The 27,077-nt window shown below is 38.7% G+C and overlaps 1 protein-coding gene across 1 annotated transcript in view; it reads left to right on the top strand.

Annotated features, from left to right (window-relative positions):
• Positions 1-27,077, top strand: part of BAI3 (brain-specific angiogenesis inhibitor 3) — an 880,973-nt gene that overhangs the window by 818,622 nt on the left and 35,274 nt on the right. Inside the window, exons 22-26 of the mRNA XM_010848504.1 lie at positions 2,450-2,516; positions 5,030-5,115; positions 12,451-12,549; positions 12,867-13,038; positions 26,267-26,362. Of these exons, the coding sequence (XP_010846806.1) occupies positions 2,450-2,516; positions 5,030-5,115; positions 12,451-12,549; positions 12,867-13,038; positions 26,267-26,362 (520 nt within the window). The remainder of the gene's footprint in view (positions 1-2,449; positions 2,517-5,029; positions 5,116-12,450; positions 12,550-12,866; positions 13,039-26,266; positions 26,363-27,077) is intronic.

Genomic DNA, 27,077 nt, shown 5'->3' with positions numbered 1-27,077 from the left:
CATATAGGTCATTCAAGCATTAATGGTTAAGTAGAATCATAATTTGTAAAATATTTCTATATTTACATTGCATGTTCCATCTCAGATGCATTTTTAAAGACCTGGATAAATCTTGACACGTTTACACTTTAAAATAGGACTCTGATCTGAGCTTCTGATTTCACAGATGATAATATATACTGGCAGCAACCATATTTTGTCATGTTACTTCAAGTTTTGTTGCTGTATTAGGGAGATACGTATTCAAATTCAAAGGCCAGGGGATCAGTAGACCACATTATAGAATGCCTGGGCTACAGAAGAAACTAGAAGGGAGTAAAAGGGGATGTGGTACCAGCCTACCCTAATCAGACCTGTAAAACTGAGAACATTCTGTGGGAGAATTTGTCAAGTTTATATTTAATATTTCAAATGTAAAGCAGTACAGTCTCATATTTTGCTTCATCTGCTCTTTAGAGGAGACAGCTGAGAAATGGGGAGAAGGATGGCATCTTGTTAGAGTGTAAGTCTTAAAAGGAGGTGTCCAGTTTAATTGTCTTCAGGTTTGAGATAGGAATTGGGGCTTATTAGGCCCTTGGTGGGTTCATCTAAGTGGAAAGTGTGCCAAGAGACACCACTGGACTTGCCATCCCAAGGAAACTTCCAAAGAATTGCAAGAACTCACATCATCAGAGTGCTTGTTTTTCTCATACAACCTACAGGATGAGCTGAGAGCGTATACTGTAGAGCTGTCTTCCTATAGCACCGTTGCCTTTAATCTGTTATTTTTCAAAATAGCATGACTCTTTTTGAAAGCCACTGTGGTGGGGATATGGAAAGAAGTAGGATTATAGATGGCACAGTTCCAGCTCTCAAGGAGTGTATTTGAAAATGAATGCAGTACAAGCAGGAGAGTACCAATTTGAAGATGAATTTACAGAAAACTGCAGGAGAAGTTTAGTGGCAGTCTTGGAGACGCCAAACTGAAGTGTTCTATCATACCTAAGGGCTTTTCCTCCAGGTGGTTTTTTTTTTTTAAATAGACATTAAATTGTTGATCTCAAAGTGGGAAAGTAGAATTTTATCAATTGCTGTTATGACCAAGGAGCAATAACTAGATGCAGACTTTGAAAACACACACACACACACACACACACTGATTTACATGGTAGCATGCACTATTAAATGTATATAATCCTGTGAGTTATCAAATGCATGAATCATGGAACCACCACCACAGCCAATATAAAAAAGTTCTTAGAAGAGGAGAGAAGAGTATTGTTAAGTGTTCTTTTTAATAAGATTGTTTATTTTGTCTGTGCTGGGTCTTTGTTGCTGCACGGGCTTTTCTCCGGTGGCAGTGAGCAGGGGCTCATCTCGAGTTGTGATGCTTCTCACTGAGAGGTTTCTGTTGTTCCGTAACGTGGGCTCTAGGGAGCAATGGTTTCAGTAGTTTCAGCATGTGGGGTCAACAGTTGCAGCGCCTGGGCTCTTGAGGACGGGCTTGATAGTGGTGGCCCACAGACTTGGTGGCACTGTGGCCTGTGCGATCTTCCTGGGTCAGGGATCAAACCTGTGTCTCCTGCATTGGCAGGTGGACTCTTTACCACTGAGCCATCAAGGAAGCCCCAGGTATTGTTTATTGTTGATTGTTGTTCATTTTGGAGGCAGCATGCTGATTCAGGGGACTGAGAACTAATATGAAAGGGTCAGAGGTTAAGGAGAGGTGCATGAAGTGGTAGACACGACTCTGCATCTGGAAGACCTCTTGACAGTCCTTTGATGTGACAGAATGAGCATTTGTACCTAAATGTTTACTGTCTTTGTCCATGAAAACCTGCAACTCTTGGGGAATCTATTAATTGAAACAAACACAGATATACTTATTTTCATTCAAAAGCTTATCTTTAGTGATTTTTTAGCAGTCTGGGAAAAAGTAAAATTGGAAGAAAGAAAAAAAAAAACATACAAAATGTAGATTATCTGTTCCCTGCAATGATGGCTTTTAAACCAATATCTTCCACTATCTCAATGGCCTCAAGGAAGAACAGGTAAATGGCACATATAAGTCTCTAAAAACACACTGTTCCTGCTTCAGAGTATACTTGAAAAATTCCATAATGGATATAAAGCAGCATTTTGCATAACTTAATAGTTACATTTGTACTGAAAGTCACTGTAAAAATCTCACTGCAACAGTAATTTGTCTAAAATGTTTTAACTGCCTGACAGTAAAGCCTCATAATCAAAGTTTCTTGTTTGTGAGAGGTATGTGGTATTTGGTACTCACGAAGTGCGCTAATTTTAGCTTTTTTCCATATCTTCCTTGTATTTTTTTAAAAAACTATGAACCTTTGAAATATGCCAGAATTCCAAGACTAAGCACATAGTCCAAACTGTTTGTGTCACACGTTAGTGATGTAATACGTGTCACTAATTGGTGTTAGTTTTTATCTGATGTTCTTTCCAGTTGCTGGCTCTCTCTTGAAGGAGGTCTGCTCTACGCCTTTGTGGGACCTGCAGCCGCTGTTGTCCTGGTAAACACCAAAATCAGCTTAATTGTTTTTCTTAACAAAGAAAGTCTACTTTGCTTCCATTAGAGTGACACTTCCGTATTGATTGTGCAGAAATTTTAAAGTTTGATGAATCGTTACTTAAATTTTAATGTTGATGTCTACCCAGCACTTTATCACACTAAAATATTCTTATTTTGAAGCCTGAAGAATATTAAGCATGAGAGTATGGGATTTCTCTTTCAGGAATTTCACATTTGTGAAGAAGTTTGAGTAAGTTTTGGTAAATTCTTCCTTGTTAACATATAGAATGTCCTCATTTATTATTATTTCACCTTTACACTATTACACCTTTATACTTTTGTAATATGATCTACATAATTATTCAGATCTCTTAATTTGGTGTCTGGGGCTGACACCAAATATCAACAAGAAAATGTATGTTCATGTGTCAAAGTTTCTTCTCCTCACTGCTGCAGATGTTTTGAACTGGACATTTCTTTGCTGTGGGGCTGTCCTGTGTATTTATCAGCACCACTGGCATCTACCTGCTAAATAGCAATGGTACCCTTCAAGTTGTAATAATCAGAAAATGTCTCCAGAGATTTTGCAATGTTCACTGAGGGTACAAATCACCCCCCTCTAGTTGAGAACCCCTACCATATTTATGCATGAAGTTTTACAAATTTTTCTTTTTTGAATCACAAAATAATTCCTTTGCATGTTTATTTATAGGAACATGAAAATTTTCCACAAACTTGCCTTTCCTCTGTGTCTCTGAATTTATTGATTACAGATCTTTCTTATGTAATAAATCTTTGAAAAATGTCAGAGAAAAAAGAAACAATCTGAATTAAATACAAAGATGCATTTCACTGTACAATCAGATTTCTAACTGAAAAGTTACCTTTTCGATTCTTGAACGAATCATTCAATAAGTTGGAAGCTGGAGATATCTTTCTTAATAGTTCTATGTGGTTTTCTTTCTTTAAAGTTTGTTCTTCCTCCTCTACATTATAAAAGGGAGCAGAAATTGTTGGTGATTTACAAGAAAATCTAGGCATGAGTGTTAGAAGAGCATAGGAAAACTAAAACTATCAGACATAGTTCTATCCACTGCACTGAATTTTTATTTAATCAACTGAATTATTTCCCTAGGCATCTAGATTAATATACATATAACCCTAAAGTGAAGAAACAATGAGTATGTGTGTAATTGAAAGACAAAAGGTCTTTGGAGTGGTGATGAATTCTCTCATGTTTAAATTGTAGATTAATAGAATCCACAGAATACAGTTTTTTAGTTCAAATATAGACATACGAAGATGAGTCAGTCTTTCGCTTGATCAAATGGTATCTTGTTAAGAAGCTGTGAAGAGTAGCCCCTTCTAAGTCTTTACCTAACAGTTTCTTTGGATCTTCTTTACACCAGTAATTAAGCAGACTCTAGCTTTATATTCCATCTGCTCGAAGTATATTGGAAAAGTAGAAGTTTCTTTTTTATGAACCAGTCATCCTGCTTCATTTAAAACAGATTTTTCGCAAGCTACTAGTTGCAATGTACAGGCTTCACCATTTGCAATGGGTGTCACACCAAGATTCTTTTGACTGTGGAGGGTAAGGAACAGGAAGGCAAAAAGGAGAAAATATTTTTCCTTGATTATCTTGGTTTCAGCATTGTACTGGATTCCTTTATCAGGAAGTGCCAGTAGGTTAGAGAACCCAGCGCACTTATAATAAAGCCGCTACAACTAGACTGCAGCTCTCTCTGCAGCATTTTACAATTTGACTTGAGAAAGATGAATATGTCTGATTTCGTCTCAGCTGTGTTATGCAAGAGACCTTTTAAATGGATAGAAGAGTCTTAGAGATGCTGAGACTGGTTCAATAGAGCACATTATAAAAATTAGTGTAAGTGTCCATCTGAAAGGTTGCTGGTGAATTGAATAGGCTTTCCCCTTTGTCCAGAAAAGCAAGGTGCATTAAAATGCCCCCAGTCTCATGGGAGAAAATAGTTGCACAGCATGAAGGATAGAGTCATTCTGTTCTCCCAGTTCCAGGCAATGACAAATCTTAGCACCTCTGCCTGGCAGGACTCACCCTGGCTGCAGGTTGCAAGACATAATCTTCTGATACCCAGACACGGTGTGAAGCTCATTAGTCCATTTGTTTTATTCAAGGATGAGTCAGAGAGAAGAATGCTAGATTGGCATAATATGGCAATTTAAAAGTTAGCCTGTGCAATATTAATTTCCTCAGTGTTAACTGCAAAGCATGGACAGTAAACGGGCTGAATGTACTTTAGAACATTAAAGTAACCCACCTAGCCAACTCACGAGAATCCTTTAAGAGATGGACACTAACACTACTGGTAAATTGCCCTATTTTCCTGTATGCACTTATGAAATGTTTGAGAAGGGCTTCCTGTCACTACCATTGTGAGTACATAATTCTGCCAAGGTTGTGAATGGATAAAAGTGGGTTCTTGAGAAAAATCAGGGACCTGATTCCCTTCAACCTTTGTTTCTGTCTGACAGGTCAACATGGTGATTGGCATTTTGGTATTTAATAAACTTGTTTCAAGAGATGGGATCCTAGATAAAAAGCTCAAACACAGAGCCGGGTAAGCTGCAATTGGTGGATTTTGAAGGGTCTTTACAGCACGTCCCACACACCAGTCCCAGATCACCGCCTGCATTTGACTGGGCCTTGGATTTTGTTCTTGAAAAACCGGTGTGTATGGTGGACTATGCCATTCGAGCTTCCAATGGGCTATTCTTAAGAGGTGTCAGCAAAATCTGAAAATAAAAAGTCCATTAAGAAAATCTGGATTTGTTTGTGTGTATTGCCTGTTTGTAAGATAAGAAGGTTAAATATTAAGGCTAGACTTGAATAATTGTTCTTGGGTGAGAGTTTCAAAGACCTCCTAGTTTTGGTCACAAAGGAGGGTAGATTGAACCTAATTTCAGCATGGGACACAACAGAGTAAGGACAAGCAAACCTTAGTAGGGCAAAAATATTGCCTTTTATTTGTTCATTGTATATATCAGAAAAATTCTTCACTCGAAATAGTCAGGAAACACTAGTTTTATCATACATTCATTTTTATGACATTTTCACTATAACTTGCTAGAAAGTTACTCATAATTTTCACTTGTACATTTTAACCACTTATAAAATTTTGCAAAGTATCTCCTTTAATTTTACTGTTATTATAATATCACCATATCTAATGACTTAATAACATTTCATAAGCAGGTTGATAGCAGCTTTTAAAAGTTATATCATTAACTCATAAATTTGTAAAACCTTGAATTAAATAGTAATGTCTTTGAATTTCCCTTTGTATCTTTTCTTATAAAATGTTTATAGGCTTCTCCTTTCTGTTTAACTGTACCCCCATTCAAAGCTTACCCCAGATGTTCTCATTTCTTTAATAATCTGTGGTATCCTTAATGGTCATAGTATTTTATCACTGGCTGGTGGGAATTTTAAGTCATTTATGTGTTTATAATCTATGTAATAATAGACAATATAGGTTGGGCATTTTCCCCTATTAAAAGATTAGGTTTAATGGCTTTCAGTGTGAAGTTGGATATCATTCAAATCAAACATTAGAACTGCAATGATGTAATAAACACATAATTGGTGGTTCCTTTCTGAGGGGGAATCACTTCCCATCTGGAGACCCCTTTCACTTCAGATAAGTCTCTTAAAGCAACTTTAAACAGGCAGACTTGAGCTTGGATAGACACTGAGCTTCCTATGCCATTTAAATTTGAAACTTTCACACTATTAATCAATAGTCTGATGTATGGTTAGAATTGAAGCAACAGGTACTTCAGTTATTTCTGCCTAGGTTAATCATGTTAGAATAAATTGTTCATACTGGGTACTGGATATAGAAACTCATTTCTGCCACTAGTGATGTAAAGTTGTATAATTACTTGCTGAAATTGAGGGTGGAGTGGGTTAGTGGTTAACATAAAGCTTGGAGGTAAAAGAGAAAATCATGCTCAGTATTTAGCTCTGCAATTTCTTAGCTTTGTGTGTCTTTAGGCATGTTATTTCATCTTTCTGAAGCTCAATCTTCTTACCTATAAAATGGGGGTAATAACTCTTGCCTTATGATAAAAGTATATGGGAAAAAAAAAGTGTGTAGAGCATTCACTAGAGTATCTAGCAAATAGCAAGCAAGCATTCACTCGAGTATCTAGCAAGTAGCAAGCAAGCACTCACTCAGCACTGGTGACTCTTGTTATGATGGGTGACATGAAGAAGCCAAGCTGGACAGTTTGTTTGCAAAGGACCCTGAACTTCTGTCAAGCAAGCACCCGTGATTCTACCATTCATGACACTGAGGTCAGGAAAAGAGATGAGAGTATCAGAATAAGCATAATGCTAGGGATTTATTAAAGTCAGGCAGTATTGTTTTTCTCATTTGATTGTTTTATATGTAATATGCAGTTTGATTCATGTAACTCTTTGTAAGGCATAACATAGGTTTAGGAGAAATGACATTATCCTTATGAATGTAGAAAGTATCCATTTCAGTCTACATATTAATTTTAAAATACCTGTTTCTAAAAATGTCAAAGAAGTTGCATCTATTTTACTGGGAAAACTGAGTCAAACAGTTTTTTCTTTTCCTTGTTGAAAGGCCACTACTGGAGAAATACAAATAAAGTTAATACAAGTTAAAGCAGCAGAATGTTGGTTACTGTCCACAGCAGAAAAAGACTATTAATAAATTAATGATTCTAGGCTTAATTTTTTTTTTATAATAGAAAATGCTATTTTAGCTTAAAGATTGAAATTTGCTCTCTATTCCAATGTGTGACTGAATGAATTTTTCATACCTGAACATTTGCAGCTAATTTTTAGTTCCCAGAGAAGCAGTGAGACCAATAACACAGACTTCAGTGAAGAACATAATCAGAATTATCTAAAGAAACATTAGTAAAGAAGCTAACTGATTAATTTAATTGATACTCTAATTGTAAATATAGACCATTTCAGGTTATTAGAATATATATACATATGCATATGTGTGTATGTATATATATACACACACACACCAGTGTTTCCTTTGAAACATTATAATTTGGAATCAAATATAGTACCAACATATTCTATTATATCAACATATTCCTCTTCCCATTTTACCTACTTCTTAATCTCCTTTCTTCTTTTCATCATCAATTATTAGAAACTGACAAGCAAATAGTTTATGCTCAATAAAGATTAATAAAAGAATGGGTGAATGCATATTAAAACAATAATACAATAATTTGACAAGTTTTGTAATACCCAAACTAGAATAACGTTTTCTAATACATAAAGGATAGTTAGTTACCAAGGGGGAATTTACTGCAAATGTCAACATATCATATATAAAGTGATATTTGGAAAAGAGTGAAAATAAGATAAAATGACGTATCTTTTTAGAGCATCTCAAATAAGATATTTCATTTTCTTCTTTTTTCCTGCAATGAAACTTTCTTATCTACTATTATGAAGCATATAATGTGAAGAATATTGGTATAGGCATTCTTCTGGGAGCAGATGCAAACACACTGGCCACTGAAGCATTCCTGAGCCAAACTGGGTAGACTGTTATTAGTTATTATTTGGAAAAGTCTGAATACTTGTGGCTAGTACCTTTGCCCTAAGTTGAATCAGTAAAGTGAATAGTTTAGAATCATATTCTCTACCCCCACATCTAACTCAGAGTTTTGATCTTTCTCATGGGGTCTACTGATTAATCTGCTTACTTAATAAATTTCAGATTTATCATCTTACCAAAGTTCAATTCACCAATGAAGGCACCTCTTTAAAAGAAACCAGACATTCTAAATTATGAGGCCCTTGTCACTTTCTCTGTTCTACCATTTTTAGTTTAAATATGGTCCACCACAATATTAGTTTTTTAAAAAACTACTGGGAAAACCTGATCAGTTCAGTTCAATCCAACTCTTTATGACCCCATGGACTGCAGCATACCAGGCCTCCCTGTTCATCACCAACTTCCGGAATTTACACAAACTCATGTCCATTGAGTCGGTGATGCCATCCAACCATCTCATCCTCTGTCGTCCCCTTCTCCTCCTGTCTTCAATCTTTCCCAGCATCACGGTCTTTTCAAATGAGTCAGTTCTTCACATCAGGTGGCCAACATATTAGACTTTCAGCTTCTACGTCAGTCCTTCTAATGAATATTCAGGACTGACTTCCTTTAGGATGGACTGGTTGCTCTCCTTGCAGTCCAAGGGACTCTCAAGAGTCTTCTCCAGCACCACAGTTCAAAAGCATCAATTCTTTGGCGCTCAGCTTTCTTTATAGTGCAACTCTCATATCCATACATGACTACTGGAAAAACCAAAACTTTGACTACATGGACCTTTGTTGGCAAAGTAATGTCTCTGCTTTTTAATATGCTGTCTGCTGCTGCTGCTAAGTCGCTTCAGTCATGTCCGACTCTGTGAGACCCCATAGATAGCAGCCCATCAGGCTCCTCCGTCCTTGGGATTCTCCAGGCAAGAACACTGGAGTGGGATGCCATTTCCTTCTCCAATGCATGAAAGTGAAAAGTGAAAGTGAAGTCACTCAGTCATGTCCAACTCTTAACGACCCCATGGACTGCAGCCCACCAGCCCCCTCCGATCATGGGATTTTCCAGGCAAAAGTGCTAGAGTGGGGTGCCATTGCCTTCTCCAGATATGCTGTCTAGGTTGGTCATGACTTTTCTTCCAAGGAGCAAGCGTCTTTTAATTTCATGGCGGCAGTCACCATCTGCAGTGATTTTGGAGCCCAAAAAAAATATCTGTCACTGTTTCCACTGTTTCCCCATATATTTGCCATGAAGTGATGGGACCAGATGCCATGATCTCAATTTTCTGAATGTGAGTTTTAAGCTAACATTTTCACTCTCCTCTTTAACTTTCATCAAGAGGCTCTTTAGTTCTTCTCTTTCGGCCATAATTTTGGTGTCATCTGCATATCTGAGGTTATTGATATTTCTCCCGGCAATCTTGATTCCAGCTTGTGCTTCATTCAGTCCAGCTTTTCTCATGATGTACTCTGCATATAAGTTAAATAAGCTGGGTGACAATATACAGCCTTGACATACCCCTTCCCCAATTTGGAACTAGTCCATAGTTCCATGTCCAGTTCTAATTGTTGCTTCTTGACCTGCATACAGATTCCTCAGGAGGCATGTCAGGTGGTCTGGTATTCCCATCTCTTGAAGAATTTTCCACAGTGTGCTGTGATCCACATAGTCAAAGGCTTTGGCATAGTCAATAAAGTAGAAGTAGATGTTCTTATGGAACTCTCTCACTTTTTTATGATACAACAGATGTTGGCAATTTGATCTCTGGTTCCTCTGCCTTTTCTGAATCCAGCTTAAATATCTGTGTAAGTTCTTGGTTCACATACTATTGAAACTTCACTGGGAGAATTTTGAGCATTACTTTGCTATCGTGTGAGATGAGTGCAGTTGTGTGGTAGTTTGAACATTCTTTGGCGTTGCCTTTCTTTGGAATTGGAATGAAAACTGACCTTTTTCAGTTCTTTGGCCACTGCTAAGTTTTCCAAATTTACTGGCATATTGAGTGCAGCACTTTCACAGCATCACCTTTTAGGATTTGATATAGTTCAACTGGCATTCCATCACCTCCACTAGCTGTATTCATAGTGATGCTTCCTAAGGCCCACTTGACCGCCCTCCAGGATGTCTGGCTCTAGGTGAGTAATCACACCATCATAGTTATCTGGGTCATGAAAATCTTCTGTGTTTTCTTGCCACCTCTTCTTAATATCTTCTGCTTCTGTTAGGTCCATACCATTTCTGTCTTTTATTCTGCCCATCTTTGCATGAAATGTTCCCTTGGTATCTCTAATTTCCTTGAAGAAATCTCTAGTCTTTCCCATTCTATTGTTTTCCTCTACTTCTTTGTATTGATCACTTAGAAAGGCTTTCTTATCTCTCCTGCTATTCTTTGGAACTCTGCATTAAATGGATATATCTTTCCTTTTCTCCTTTGCCTTTCACTTCTCTTCTTTTCTCAGCTATTTGTAAGGCCTCCTCAGACAACCATTTTGCCTTTTTGCATTTCTTTTTCTTGGGGATGGTCTAGATCACTGCCTCCTGTACAATGTCATGATTTCCTCTGTCCATCATTCTTCAGGCACTCTGTCTATCATATGTAGTCCCTTGATTCTATTTGTCACTTCCACTGTATAATCATAAAGGATTTGATTTAGATCATACCTGAATGGTTTAGTGGTTTTCCCTACTTTCTTCAATTGAAGTCTGGATTTGGCAATAAGGACTTCATGATCTGAGCCACAGTCAGCTCCAAGTCTTGTTTTTGCTGACTGTATGGAGCGTCTCCATCTTCGGCTGCAGAGAATGTAATAAGTCTGATTTCAGTGTTGACCACCCAGTGATGTCCATGTTTAGAGTCATCTCTTGCGTTATTGGAAGAGGGTGTTTGCTATGACCAGTGTGTTCTCTTGGCAAAACTCTGTTAGCTTTTGCCCTGCTTCATTCTGTACTCCAAGGCCAAATTTGCCTGTTACTCCAGGTATCTGTTGACTTCGTACTTTTGTGTTCCAGTCCCCTATGATGAAAAGGACATCTTCTTTTGCTGTTAGGTTTAGAAGGTCTTGTAGATCTTCATAGGACCATTCAACTTCAGCTTCTTTGGCATTACTGGTCAGGGTATAGACTTGGATTACTGTGATATTGAATGGTTTGCCTTGGAAATTAACAGAGATCATTCTGTCATTTTTGAGACTGCACCCAAGTACAGAATTTCGGACTCTTTTGTTGACTGTGAGAGCCATTCCATTTCTTCTAAGGGATTCTTGCCCACAGTAGTAGATAAAATGGTCATCTGAATTAAATTCACCCATTCCAATACATTTTAGTTCACTGATTCCTAAAATGTCAAAATATAGGGAAAGCCTGTATTTTACACATAAACATCACATGGTAATGGATGAGAGACCACAGAAAATTATTTCAAGGTGTTTTGAAGTTTGATTCAAATAATTCCATTTTCGTTTCTCCTAAGAGGGTAAGGTTCTGTTAAACCTTTCGTTTAAAAAATACTCTTTTCTAAAGAAATATATGTCAAGTTTTTCTACATCATGTGACTTGCTTCTATGAGATAGTAGATTGAATCTGAATTTGCCTGCAGAATCCTCTAGACTTGAATATACCATTTAAAAACTATTAGGTTTATGTCTGTGACAAAATGTTCAGAAAGAACATTTTGAACTTAGTGACTATATTAAATGTGTCTTATTAAAGCTAAGCTACCACTCTATTTATTAGCAACTAATACTTCATCAAATTTATCAATCTCTCTATTCAGATCATCCTAAAATATAGGCAGTACATTGATGCTAAATGAAATTTCAAAATGTAAATATGTTGGGTTAAAGGCTACATCTTCCTCATAGGACTAAAAGCTTATAATATGTATCTCCTTATGTTGGAGTTCTGAGATACCTGTGTGTATTTCAGAAGGTTTTAGTTGATATTATGTTCCTCCTGTAAATGACATTGAAAATCTTTGAAACTAGGAATCCTTACCTGTTTGATTATCAAGGTTCTGAATAAAGGGTTTTCACTGTATTTCCACACAAATACATGCTTATGTTTAACTCAGTGTATTGGGCAACTTTGACGTGTAGATACAAGGGCCATTTATGGTATAAATGATTGAAATATGCTTTACATGTAACAAAGGCCCATATTATTAAGAGGTAAATGTTACAAAAATACTGTGTAGTATAAATGCATCTTTAAACACAACCGAGAGAATTCCTCTTTGATAAATATGCTTTTCTGCATGAAATCATATTTAAAAGCTAACTTATAGCAGCAACTTTTTTTGGTGCCAATTCAATATTTTGTTCTTTTTGTGGGTGTTCTGTTTGTTTGCAGTCAGATGAGTGAGCCTCATAGCGGTTTGACGCTCAAATGTGCCAAGTGTGGAGTAGTTTCAACAACAGCTTTATCAGCCACCACCGCCAGTAACGCCATGTTAGTCCCAATCATTTACATCTTCTTGTTACAAATCTTTTACCATGCATGTGAGAAAATGCTATGATGGAAAATAAATCATATTCACTATTATTAGAACTAAGATCATACTTAAATGTTTGTAATTTGCAACTGTTTTTATAACTATTGTGGGATTGCTTATCAAAAAATAAGTAAAACTGTGGAATCTTATATGCTTTGTGGCCTCCAAGTTAATATATTGGCGCCACATACAAGAATGCTTTGTTGAATGGGGATTAGGTTATGGCCTGAGGTGGACGTGCAGCTACATAACGTCCCTTCTTCTCTTCCAACAGGGCATCTCTCTGGAGCTCCTGTGTGGTGTTGCCCCTTCTGGCTCTGACATGGATGTCTGCAGTTCTAGCCATGACAGACAAACGCTCCATCCTGTTTCAGATACTTTTTGCCGTGTTTGATTCATTACAAGGCTTTGTGATAGTCATGGTCCACTGCATTCTTCGAAGAGAGGTGAGAAAGATCATTCTTGCAGGAATGAAGAATGATACTTAGAAGAGTATTTTCCGTGTTAATAAATAGGATCTTTTCTTTTAATAACTGGATCTTGAGATTAAAGCTGGTCTCCTCTAAAGACAATTGTTGGAGAGTCAATGTTAAAGGAAAAGGTTAAGGGAAAGGGGACTCTTTGGACTCTGAAAATGACAGATTAAAACAAATGGGATGAAGCAAGGGAAAACATCAGCAGAGGTGCCAAGAGAGGCTATGATGCAATCACAGGTATAGATAAGAGGGTGGGCAGCCTATCTGTAAAAAATAATATGATGTTGTTTCTTAAAGCTGTTCCCTAACTTGTGCTTCTACACACAGCGTAACCCCATTCCTCATACTTAACTAATTTTGTTTTAGGTAGAAAATGTTGAAGATGAATGAGCAATTCTTTTGTCTCTGTACTAAGGTGTGGTTAAGGTTACTCAAAAGGGATGCTTTTGATATGGATTTGATGCTTAGAAAACACACACACACCACCCCCCCCCCCAAAAAAAATGGCCACAGTGGAGCATGATGGACAGTCCCCAAGGACTGTAGGTCTATAATCACAGCATTTTTCCAGGTTCTGGTGAGGTTTGCTGATAGCACTGACAGAAGGAAGTCATCCTTCATGAACTGAGACTGACATGCACCAAATCTATCCAGATGAGTGATGGAGTTCACACTTAAATTATTTAGGGATAAAATATTGTTTTCCAACTGGTGCAAAAATTATTCTGAGTGCTTGCAAGCACCGACAGTGTTTACAAGGTTTCTGAGTCATTTTAGCATTTACTCTGGGGATGGTGGTGACTAAAACACAGAGTGACACAGTGCCATGCTAGTAATTTTGAGAAGGTGGTATCCGCTGTCATTTTGTATTATCTAGCGTGCATGAGAACTTTATTATGATGTGCATATTGCAGAATGACACATGTGCATCTGACTACACATCCCATATCTTCTTCAGTGATGTGTGAAGGTAAGCAAAGGTTTTAACCTCATTTACCAGATGAGGAGAACAACGTTTCTGAGTTCCTTTAGTATAATACAGATGTCAGCCATAAACCCACAAGTGTATTCCAAGAATATTGTATGATGAAAAACAAGGAAAACAGAAGAATGACTTCACATTGCAAGGGGAAAGGGAATTTCATCATTTAAAAGATCTGATTTAGCTCACCATTGCCAGGACATCACAAATTACTACCTAGAATATGAGCATTAAAAACCTTTTAAGTGTTGAATTTTTCATATGCCAAAGTTGCATAAAAATGTTCTTCTCCGACCATAACTATTGAAAGGTTGTTGCTGAACCATTGAAAGATGCCGGGAGTCTTGGCCTCCAGAGGAGAAGAATTTAATCTGGGGCCAGAGACAAGGCTTGATCACTCAGAGCTTTTGTGTAATAAAGTTTTATTAAAGTACAAAGGAGATAGAGAAAGCTTCTGACGTAGGCATCAGAAGGGAGCAGAAAGAGTACCCCCTTGCTAGTGTTAGCAATGGAGTTATATACCTTTTAATTTGTTATTACAATGAATCAAAAGAATGTCTCAAGTTTGTGAAAATTTTACCAGACCCACTCCCACAATTTACATTTTAGGATAACAAGATTAGAATTTAACAATAGAAAGATCCTGGCAGACCCACTCCCATAATACATTCTAAGATATCAGGATTAGTCAGGTTTTCAGGAAGGAGAAACTGTCCTCCAGCCCAATACATTGTTGTTTTATAATCCCTAGTACAATTTGGATTTCCCTGGTGGCTCAGACGGTAAAGCGTCTGCCTACAGTGCGGGAGACCTGGGTTCAATCCCTGGGTTGGGAAGATCTCCTGGAGAAGGGAATTCCAGTATTCTTGCCTGGAAAATTCCATGGACAGAGAAGCCTGGTAGTCTACAGTCCATGCAGTCACAAAGAGTCAGACCCGACTGAACTTTCCTCAGTACAGTTTAAACTGAGTTGTGTAATTGACTAAGACTAAGGAATATAGAGGGGAAAAAACATTTGTCCTTCTCTCCTCCTTCAGAATTCCAGACCCCTATTTCCACTTCACGGAGAAGGCACCCACGGAGAAGGCACCCCACTCCAGTACTCTTGCCTGGAAAATCCCATGGATGGAGGAGCCTGATAGGCTGCAGTCCATGGGGTCGCTAAGAGTCGGACATGACTGAGTGACTTTGCTTTTACTTTTCACTTTCATGCATTGGAGAAGGAAATGACAACCCACTCCAGTGTTCTTGCCTGGAGAATCCCAGGGACAGGGGAGCCTGGTGGCTGCCGTCTGTGGGGTCACACAGAGTCGGACACGACTGAAGTGACTTAGCATAGCATAGCATAGCATTTCCACTTCAAGAGCCCCAGACCCCTTTCTCTTCCTTGGGGACCCTGGACTTCTTATCAGTCTGCCTAGGAATTGACTCGCTCACTATCCTGAGAGTTTTCTGTGTTAATATTATCTCTAAAATGTTTATGTAACAAAATTGTTCTAAGTGTGTGGACACGATACTTTTTTGATTGATGATTCAGGATGAACAATGTGGGCTGTAAGGAAGATACATGATTTATCTGCATAAGATTTTCAGAAGATATTAATACTTTAGGTGTTAAAGAGGAGAAAATGTCCCATCTCTAAATTAAGTCTTTATTTTTCTTCAAGAATAAGCTCTCTAAAAAGCCTTAGGCTATGATCAAAATATTCAGGTTTTAAAGTGACAGATATTTTGTTGGCTGATTATCAAATTTGTGCTGCTTACATGAAGAAAAATACTTGGCACAAAAATTCAGTTCCACCAGAACTTTTCCATACTTGCTAATTGGATTAAAAATTATCAAAAACATGAATTAAGAGTTCAGTTTCAGTCGCTCAATCATGTCCGACTCTTTGCGACCCCATGGACTGCAGCATGCTAGGCATCCCTGTCCATCACCAACTCCCAGAGTTTACTCAAACTCATGTCTATTGAGTCAGTGATGCCATCCAAGCATCTCATCCTCAGTCATCCCCTTCTCTTCCCACCTTCAGTCTTTCCCAGCATCAGGGTCTTTTCCAAGGAGTCAGTTCTTCACATCAGATGGCCAAAGTACTGGAGTTTCAGCTTCAGCATCAGTCCTTCCAATGAATATTCAGGACTGATTTCCTTTAGGATGAACTGGTTGGATCTCTTAAGAGGGACTCTCTTAAGAGTAATTAAATTAAATCATATAGAAATGCTTGTTAAATACGTGTCTGTAAATATATATTTTCTGTATTAATAGGAAGCAAAATATGGATTTTTGGCCCTGTTGTTCCATTTTCAATGATTAGTTCAAATTGAATAATTTTATCATTGATAAATTAATAACAGAGTGTCATGTCTCTCATTTTAACACTGAAATCATAAATTGCGTATTCAGTAGTTTTGCATTAACCCTTAAAAATACCCTGTAACATTGCTAAAATACACAGAGAAGAAATACAAGTCTCTTTCAGAATTCTTCAGTGGAAATTGTTACTGAAAAACCAAGAGCCTCTTAAATTTTGCAAATTCCAAAGAATGCATCATAAGGGTATCTTACTGAATTCATAGAAGGTTTTTTTTCTTTTGACCTTCTAAATGTAAACTGCCAGACACTAGCGATGGGTCTATCTGGCTGTGTGTGGACACACAGCCCTAGCATTAACCACAGTCTAGGAGAACAAGGTACCTTTCCATGTCCTTAGTGTCTCCTGCGAACAAACATTTCATAAAAACAAACACCAGAGCAGATGAACTCAATAGCTACCTGTAAAATATTGGGTAATGACTCAGATCTATCACTCTACTTGATAATCTGATAGGAGTTTTTTATCTACTGATTTTTTTCACTTTACAACATTTCCTTCACAACAATTCAAAATAATTTGTATGTACTCTTTGTTTTTTTTATTTCTTTAAAATTTATGGTGTCCTTGCTATGTGCCAGCATCTATGCTAGATGTTTATATTTTATTTTTTAATTAATTTATTTGTTTGACTGTGTCACATGGCTTATAAGGTCTTAGTTCCCCAACGAGCCATCAAACCTGGACCCTTAGCAGTGAAAGCACAGAGTCCTAACCACTGGACAGCCAGGGAATTCCCTGGACTTCTTTTGTAAAAGTATATAGTAAGAAAGGACAACAGTAGTTGCCTAGAGCTGGGGTGGGGGTAGAAAATAAGGGATGACTGTCAGTGGGTATTGGGTTTCTTTTGGGGGTGATGAAAAGATTTTCAAATTGGATTCTAGGTTAGTTACTAAAAGCCTTTATACACCTTACATGGGTGACCTTTATGATATGTAAATCCCATCCCAATAAAGCTGTTTTAAAAAACAAGAAAAGTATATGAGCAAACTAAGGAATATTTCCTTCAATTTAGAGAGAGGCTGGATACAAATAAACATATTTCTGTTTCTGTGTATTTTGGTACATGCTAACATAATTTGGTTGTCTTTAGTCTTTAATGTTTCATCCAATATGATTCAAAAGGCTTTCCCCGTGTTTATTTCTGCAGTCTTCTCTGAAGCAGGTGGGTGTGCACAGGGGAGGAAAGGAGCTTTGCAGGTTAAGAAGGAGAAAAGAAATAAAATACTGTAAAACACTGGCATTTTAAATGTTAATGGGGGGTTCTCTTCATTCATTTTTAAAGCACCACTGCTTTCAATGGATCAAATTTTTCTAAACTATTACAAGTCAAGAAAGAAAGGAGAAAGGATCATTCTGGTATGATCTCAACTTAATTATATTTCACTTTTCTAAAAAAATAAATCAGATTGATTATTTGCTTAGTAATTGGTTATGACTCCAGACTGAGATCTTAATATTTAAATTTCATAACATGTATATTCTTGAAGTATGGCTTCTTCTGAAGCCCCTTTCTCTTTTAAATTGCTTTAGCAGATGTCTCTGACAAAAGAGAAAATGCAAAGAGGGAATGAGAATTTTTAAAAAATTAAACTATCTGATCACAACACATGACTTTCAGAAACCTACATCTTGAAAGCTAATGTGTCATACCTAATAAGATAAGGATAAGGATCTAATAGAAAATAATGATATACTAGAAAATAGAAAATGTAGGTGTTTCCTTCATTTACCCGTCATTTTTTTCCATCTTAAGTGTTTTTTATTAATCTCTATTGGAGTAGAGCTGTTTTACAATGTTGTGTTAGTTTCTGATGTACAACAAAGTGAATCAGCTGTATGTTTACATGTATCCCCTCTTTTTTGGATTCCCTTCCCATTTAGGTCGCCACAGAGCACGGAGGAGAGTTCCGTGTGCTTTCTTGATTAGAATTCATTTGCATTAAGCACATAACGACATACCCACTGTTTACTATTCTCTGCATTGCTATGGAAAGCCTAACTACACCAGAGCCATGAACGCTTTGAAATAGTTCCGGTTGCTAGGAAACCGCTTCCCTGGTGCTGCACATTCTTCTCATGGCTGCTGTCTCTGGCTGTGCCTGGATCTGAGACAATCGTACAGCTTGATGGCAGAGGGGGAAAATAACAAGACTGTGGTACGAAATAAGCTACAATAAAACCCTCTCGCTGAAAGGAAGGGGGAACAGAGAGTGCCTAAATGGATCATTTTGTCGTGTCGGTGTATGAGGACGCTGGGGCGGCTCCGAAGCTTCAGTGGCAGGGCCAAGCTCGTCTCTCTTCTTTCCCTGCTGCTGGCAGGAGGGCTGGGCTGCACCAGATGAGGTCCCAGAAGCTTCATCCAAACCTGGGAAGCGATTTTGTAGCAAATGCTTAAAATAAACATGAACAGCGTTTTCTTTCTTTCTGAATCTCCCACTCCCTTCCAGTCCCCCCTCCTTTTTTTTTTGTCAAATTCCCATTTTGACTATTATTTTCATAAAAATACAGATGAGCAAAGTTATTTACAAGCATATAACAGTGAATATACAAGGCAGACAAGCCACCTTAACTATCTCAGTTAAAACAAATATTCTCTCCCAAATATATTATTTTTTAAAAAAATGAAACCAGTAATGGTACTTAATGGCAATTTGAAAAGAGGTGTATTGCACATAATATAGTTCAGATGGAGAGTTGCATGACTCTCCCAGATTGATTTGCAGGGAAATTTGGTAGGACCCATGTACCACAGAAGAAGGTACATCTTAGTCCTCAGTGGAAAGAGGGCAGGGGCTTCAGTGGTCTTGGAAGATGAGGGGGTGGGTGATAGAAGACTTCAGAACCTGTAGGGGTCCTGAGGAAGAAAGTGAAAGTTTCACGTGGAGGAAAATGGAGAGAGGGCCATGGGCGTATGGCTTCTTAGAAATGAAGCTTGTGGTGAGTTGCAGAGAGTTGCTTCTCCTCTGAGACCTCCTGGGGCCCATGGAGGCATAAAGCAAGTGATGGCATGATCCTGGAAAACAGGATGATTTTTTTTTTTTTTTTTTTTTTGATGGCTCTGACCGTGGCGCCTAGAGAAAAACAGAACCGTCGACATTTAAGGGTGCAGCACTAAGTGGTGTTTTAGAGCTTTCTCTTGATGGTGAGCAGAGGCCTTGAAAAGAGGCCACTGTATGTCACAAGGAAGAGATTTCAGAAAATGAGTGAGTAGCCCAGGGTGGGGAGGGTCAGGGTTCTTGCTTGGAGGGGAGTTGGGTTAAAGAGAGTGAGGTGAGTTGCTAAGAGCTTCATCTTTGTCAGGTTGAATTGAAGCTTCCAAAAAAAATTTTCATTTAAAGATTTATTTTGTTTGTCTAGTTTTTAATAAGACAGAATGTGTGTCTGGAAATGGGAGAATGGCTAAAGGTACCACAATAAAGCTGGATTTTAGTTGGAACAAAGGGTAGGAAACACAGAGATGCCTTTAAATAGGCACATGTACAGGAGCAGGCAAGGACCACGTATGATATCACCAGCCTCCCTGCACTCAGGAGTCATGCCGTTTCTTAGTCAATAGACTGTTAGTCTTATCTTTCCTTCCAAGTTCAGCTTTTCTGATTGGAGCATAATTTCAGTTCTGTCATGAATATTTCTGTCCATCTTGATCCACATTGTGGTTCTCCAACTCCATACAGGGAGCTTCGCAAGAGGGTGAAACCAGGTTGACTCATAGGATATAGCATCAGTGAACAAGTTAAGACGCAGAGAGGTCATGGCAGAGATTGGCAAACTCTGGCGTGTCTGCCAGGTAGCATCCAGCCACGGCTTTCTAGCTCCCTTCTCTCTCCTTTCAGACCGCAGAGCCCCAGCTTGCAACAGTGTTAAACTGGTGAGGAGAAGTTGAGTACATCTGGAATAAAGGTTTAAGATAAATGTAAGAAGAGGTCACGAATAAAGCTTTTGTTTTCTGCCTTGACATGGACAGCAGGCGTGGGTGGAGGTGTCTGGTGTGTGACTCCCTTTCCTTCTTTTCTCATCCTGTGCTAAAGAAATGCTGTTACACTTTTTCAGATCACACATGTGAAATGTTATGGAGGGCAGCTTCTGTGACCCTTAAATCTGATACAAGGAAACGTAAAACTCTGCAACAATTTTGAGACTAAGTGACAATCCCTTGAGTGTTAGAGAATTCCAATAGAAAGTCATTAGGACTGAAATCTGGGACCAAAGTCCATATTTTTCCTTCAACATATAGGAAATGATTAACCATGTTTGTTCATTTCCTTTCCTATCAGAGAGGTCAAATAATACTTTAATTATGTGTAGTTATTCATGGTGCTTCTGTGAACTGGTATAATACACATGAAACTGACAACATTCATTCATTTACTGGTGAAATGATAATGAAATTTAATGTAATTTAAAAGCCATTTGTTCAACTATGAATCAATAGAAACAATAGTTGATATTAGATTCAGAAAGAAAAAAAAAAAGTTAAGCTCTTCTCCTAGTCTAACAATCTCAAATAAACGATCCTCGGAAATTAGAAAGTAAGGGAGACAACCCGGAGGTAAAGCTGCCTTCTTAAAAGGTGAAGATTTGGGGCCTGTAGCTAAATACAGAGCCAGTCTCCAGCAGTGCAGCTCTCTCCCGGAGCTCCCTCTAAATTGCAGCTCCGCCAAGCATTGCTCCGCGTTCTTCCCCAGCAGACTCTAAATCTGGCACTGACTTTCATCGTGGCATTGCCCGCTGTCTTCAGAGCAAAGCCCAGCAGAAATGCTCTTGCTAGCTGCTGCTGAGATGAACTGAGTCAGTGTCCCCAGGGGAGGGGCAGGAGCGAGATACACCCTGCAGACCTCTGAACGCTGTTCTTTCCCAGGAACCCATACACAGGAAAAGGGGGGATAGCTTTCTCAGGAGATCTTAGAGCCGCCCCCAGAAAGATTTGGCCAAGGTAACTTTGGTTGTGCCTGACGGGTTGTCTCAGAAGACACCTGATAGCTTGCTGTGGTCACCTCACTATATATTTGAAGATGTTTCTTGACACTTCTTTTTTTATTTCACAACATGATGTCAGCTTTCTGTAAAGTCTCCTAAATATTCCAAGGCTATTCACATATCTCTTCTTTGCTACACCACTGATGCTTTTTAACCCTCTGTCTGGCTGTCAATTAAGGTGAAATATCTGTGGCAGAGTATTATGAAAATAAGACGTTTTGAAATCTAGATATTAACTGTGCCACAATTTGTGTTATATAATTATTCTAGACAGTTTTGTTTAAGAATTATATTTACTGGTCCTACATAAGTTTAAGAATTGATTGATATTGGAAGAACTCAGAGGTATAATGATTTTAGTATCTAAAAAGAACCTTTAAATTGGTACCTAAAGTAAGTGACTTGTTTTCCACAGATAGTCAACTTAAGGAGTGAAGTGAAGTTAAAGTCATTCAGTCATGTCAGACTCTGTGCGACCCCATGGACTGAAGCCCGCTCTGTCCATGGGATTCTCCAGGCAAGAATACTGGAGTGGGTTGCCATTCCCTTCTTCAGGGGATCTTTCCGACCCAGGGATCAAACCTGGGTCTCCTGCATTGGCAGGTGGATTCTCTACCATCTGAGCCACGAGGGAGGACTCTGCTTAAATAGTGAATATGAATCTTCTAACAATTCTTTTTCTTCCATCTTAATCATGAGGCAGGAAAAGCATAAGGACTATTGTTGTCCAGTCTTGTAAATATGACTTTTGACACAAAACTTTAATTTCAGCATGCAGTAGTCATATCTGAATTCTGTCTTATGTTTGTTTTTATGCTTTCTCCTTGTTTGGAATTAAAGTCCTCAGAGACTTGTTTTTTTTTTTTTTTTTTTTAACTTTTAGTTGTTCTTCACAAAAACAATTTAAATTAACTCACCAAAGATAAAAGTCTCTTTGCTTACTTGATAGAATATTCATTTAATTATCAAAATGTTTCCAAATAACTACAGATGCATCTTCCAAGTACTGTCTTGCTTGAAACATCCTTTTCTGTGATAAAAGTATGTGGTGTGAGATCTAGTCTAATAATTCTTCCCTGTCAGTATTCAATAAATATTTAAGGTTAGCTCATCTAGCTTGCCTGAATGCAATCTTAAGATTTTTTTTTTTAAATCAGAGGAATTTCTGCTACCGATCTTTCTAAATTAAAAGGAATAGAGGCACTAAAAGTGTCAGAGAATTCAACACTTAAATCATGGCATTTATTGATATATGACCATTAAAATAACCTTGAATTTACTGCAGAATTCTTATGCTTTTCTGTTCTATATTTCTTGTGACTAGCATTGACTGACTCATGCAGCTGACATCATTCTCCAGGATAGACATACCCTTAATCCATTGTCATATTTGAAAGTTTGGTGGTTTAAGGTATTGAGTTTTTGTATGTGTGTCATGAAAAAGAGATTTCTGTTATATTTCCTTCAAGCAATCAGAGGGTGGATTTTGAAGAGAAATTTAGAGGAGTTGCTTTTCCATATTTCATTGTCAGACAAAAATATCTTTGACAGCTGCACTTCAAAGACCTAAGAGTAGCTGGTGAAGAAGAGTTAAATTAACGTTTTTGTTTTACCAGGGGCCACTTTCATATTTTATATATGCTGGTGTTTAGAAGCAGACTTGAAAAACATTTGTGTGACCAGCCCCTGGAAGGCAACATTTCTAACATACTGCTTATCTTCCTTTATAAACTGTTCTTCTTTAACAGTTGCCTTGGGGCACAAACAAAAAATTAGCAAGTACCTATTTTTCTGACATTAGTACTTAGAATTTTTCTTCTACAAACATATGCTTTCTTAGTGCTCTCCCCCAAATGCAAATTTTTGTGAAACAGAAACACAGATCATCTAACAGTAGACTCATTACCCTAGTGTATAATGATCTTTTTTGATTATTAATTGTGTCTTTTTGTGACCTACAGCTATGACTTCTTAATCTAAGAAGTATTTGCTTCTAAAGAGTCTAGTTTGTCCACATGATGTCTCCTTCAAAGGAGAAGCTGGATGATTTATTTCCCAATGTTTATCCAGATCTTCAGGAAAACACGTTCAGGCTAAATCTCACTGAGCCTAAACTTCTGTTGATGTGTCTGAAAGAGACTCTGGGAAATTGCCTCACCTGGTTGTGTGAGGCAATTCCCTGTTCTTTTTTTTCCAGAAAATTCCAGATTTAGAAATATTAGAATATGTGTGCATGCTAAGCCGCTGCAGTCGTGTCTGACTCTGTGCGATCCTATGGACTGTAGCCCGCCAGGCTCCCCTGTCCATAGGATTCCCCAGGCAAGAATACTGGAGTGTGTTGACATTCCCTCCTCCAGGGGATCTTCCCAACGCAGGGACCAAACCAGTGTCTCTTATGTCTCCTGCATTGGCAGGTCAGTTCTTTACCGCCAGGGCCACCTAAAAAACCTCTCAGAATATACACACTACTATATATAAAATATTAATAGATGAACAAGGACCTACTGTATAGCACAGAGAACTATACGCAATATCTTGTAATAATCTATAATGGAAAAGAACCTGAAAAAGTATGTATAAATATGGGCTTCCCTGGTGGTTCAGACAGTAAAGAATCTGCCTGCAATACTGGAGACCCAGGTTCAATTCCTGGATTGGGAGTATCCCCTGGAGAAGGAAATGTCAACCCACTCCAGTATTCTTGCCTGCAGAATTCCTTGGGCAGAGAATCCTTTCAGGCTACTATCCATGGGGTCGCAAAGAGTCGGACACGACTGAGTGACTAACACACACGTATACACATATGTATGTATAACTGAATCACCCCACAATACACCTGAAACTAACCCAGCATTGTAAATGAACTGTACTTCAATTAAAAATGGTTGAAAAAAGAAAAGTTAGAATCAGAGAGTGAAAGAGAGGTCAGAGGATGTGGAGCCCATCCCCACCTCTCTTAATTCATAGCTATAGTGGTTACATTGGCTTCCCAGATAGGGCAGTGGTAAAGAATCTACCTGCCAATGCAGCAGATGTAAGTTTGAAACGTATCTATGAAATCATAGCTGGTACTGCCAGTGACTCAGATTGCTTTTCAAAATGATTTGATTAGCACACACCTTAGAATATAATCGCTAAGTCTGACTCTTGCAACCCCATGGACTGTAAACTGCCAGGCTTCTCTGTCCATGGGATTCTCCCAGTGAGAATACTGGAGTGGGTTGCCATGCCTTCCTCCAGGGGATCTTCCTGACCCAGGAATCAAACCCGGGTTTCCTGCATTGCAGGCAGAGTCTTTACTAACTGAACTATTAGGGAAGCCTTATAACATAATAACACAGAGCAATGTATTAAGTAAGCATGTATTAAGTAAGCAGTGTATTAAGTACAACCTGGGAAGAACAGGTTGTACAGTGGTAAAGAATCAGCCTGGCAATGCAGGAGACACAAAGAGACAGGGGCTTGATCCCTGGGTCGGGAAGATCCCTTGGAGGAAGAAATGGCAACCCACTCCGGTATTCTTGCCTGGACAATTCCATGGATAGAGGAGCCTAGTGGGCCACAGTCCATGGGGGTCACAGAGAACTGGACACGATTGAGTGACTGAGCACACCACAGTGGTTGCATCACCAGGATCAGAACCTGAGGGGCGAAATCCATGTGGGTGGAGCTTTCATGATGGAGCTCAGCCAGGGCTCAGTGGTGACTAAGCTTCATATCACTTTCCAAGTCTTGCCATTTGGGAAGGAGGCTGCTAACAATTTATGAAATGGATGAGAGAAGCTGAAAACAACTTAATAGGCTTAGAGTTTTTCATGGCCAATAGATAAGTTCTGCACATCTCAAAAACAAAACCATGATAGGATATTTTATTCCAGTGCTTCTCAAAACTGGACATCATTATGTGTTTCCCTGGGTGGTCTCTACCATGTGCTTCGGGAAAGTAGAATGCCACATCATCTGTGCTTTGTTTTGTAACTCCAAAAGACAGATCATAATAAACAAGGAGGAAATATTAATGGTATGAGGTTGGAAAAGCCAGATGTTCATAAAATGACCTTGCCCTTGACTCAGCCTATGCTCACGCCCACCCATCGTTAGGGACCTGGTGAGTCACAGGAGCTAGAGGACTGGCTGGCCAGGGGGCGCCAGGGGATCAGAGTAGCTGTCGGTTGATTTGTGGGTTTGCTTTCATCTATTCAGGTTTACCCACATGGTGTTTAATGACGGCTTTAACGATCATTTCCTGTCGATGTGTTTGCTCTTTGCTCAGAATCCAGTTGTAAATAAGTCTGGTCTTGCTAAAGTGCTTTTTCTTTTCTTCTTTTTTTTTTTTATGACGCTCAACCAGAAACAGTCATTTTTGTTATCTTTTTGTGTCGTTGTTTATATGTTTGTTTGTTTTGGACATCAGGGCATATAGTACTTGAAGGGAGACAAGAAAGGTTCTCCCCAGTATGTCTTACATAAGGCAAAAAAAGGAAACTCCCAAATCAATTTTGGCCAACAGATCATCTCGATTTTTCACAGTGTTTAAAGCCATTATGAAGATGATGCCATACCAAATAGTAAATCCCCCCTTGAAAGACAGGCATATTGTTTGTAGCAATGGAAATAAGCCTGCCCTCTGGCAAGAATGATTAGTATTGAGCGAGACACAGCCATAGGCACAGCTCAGGAGTCCCCAGCACCTCCATCTATGATGATGGCAAGTGATGAATTCTCTGGTCATAGAAAACAGCAAACAAAATGTGTGTGAGATCATGAAAATAGCAATAACGGTTTTCTCAGTCAATTGCCAATATAGACAGTGTTTGGTAATTACCAAGAGAGATGAAAATGAACGTTTGTCCTTTTTTCACAGGTTCAGGATGCGTTTAGATGTCGATTGAGAAACTGTCAGGACCCAATCAATGCTGATTCTTCCAGTTCATTTCCCAACGGGCATGCTCAAATCATGGTGAGCTTTAACTTCCCCTCTGAGTGTTGATTCAGTCATGGTTTCTCAAGGGAATAAACAATTGTTCTTACTAGTAAAATAGTGTCAGATTTCTCTTGAGTTGGACTCTAGTTCGGTCACAGACTTGGAGCTTCAATACCAGATGATGGTTGCGCCCGGACTGGGTGGGAGTCCTGGATGTGTTACTGGCAGACTGGTGTGTTGAGTGTGGGGTTTCTGGGCAACACCGGGGGGGGTATGTTCATCCTCACACAGAATTAGGGTTAGCAGTATATCTGTAGGATCATGTTTGTTTACAGATCAAAACATGCTGCACCTGCAGTTCTGGCCTGAAAGCCAGACCTGCCGTGGTCCTCACCTTGCCTGCCCTTCAAACTCCTCAGAGGAGCTGCACTCCAGACCAAGGAAACAAGGATCCCTGGGGTGGGACCTGGCCTGGGGGGAGACCCACGACAAAGACCACCACCCTAAAAGCAGGAAGGGCAAACATGCTCCCAGCAGAACGGTCAACCACTGTGCATAAGTTCTGACTGCTGTTCAAATAAGGGATACTTTACACATAATCACATCCATATATTTTAGAAATGAAGTGAGCTTTAAGCTATGTCATTAACAGCAAGGCTTAATAGAGTTTTCTTCATAATATACCTGATTTATTATCAATGTGTTTGTATTAAGCAACACAAAAATAGCCTAAATGATATGCTAGTAACTA

The sequence above is a fragment of the Bison bison genome, unplaced genomic scaffold, assembly GCF_000754665.1.
Source record: "Bison bison bison isolate TAMUID 2011002044 unplaced genomic scaffold, Bison_UMD1.0 scf7180017864268, whole genome shotgun sequence".
NCBI classification, from domain to species: Eukaryota; Metazoa; Chordata; class Mammalia; order Artiodactyla; family Bovidae; genus Bison; species Bison bison.
The sequence above is the reverse complement of the archived record's forward strand: the minus strand, read 5'-3'. Positions and strand labels throughout refer to the sequence as shown.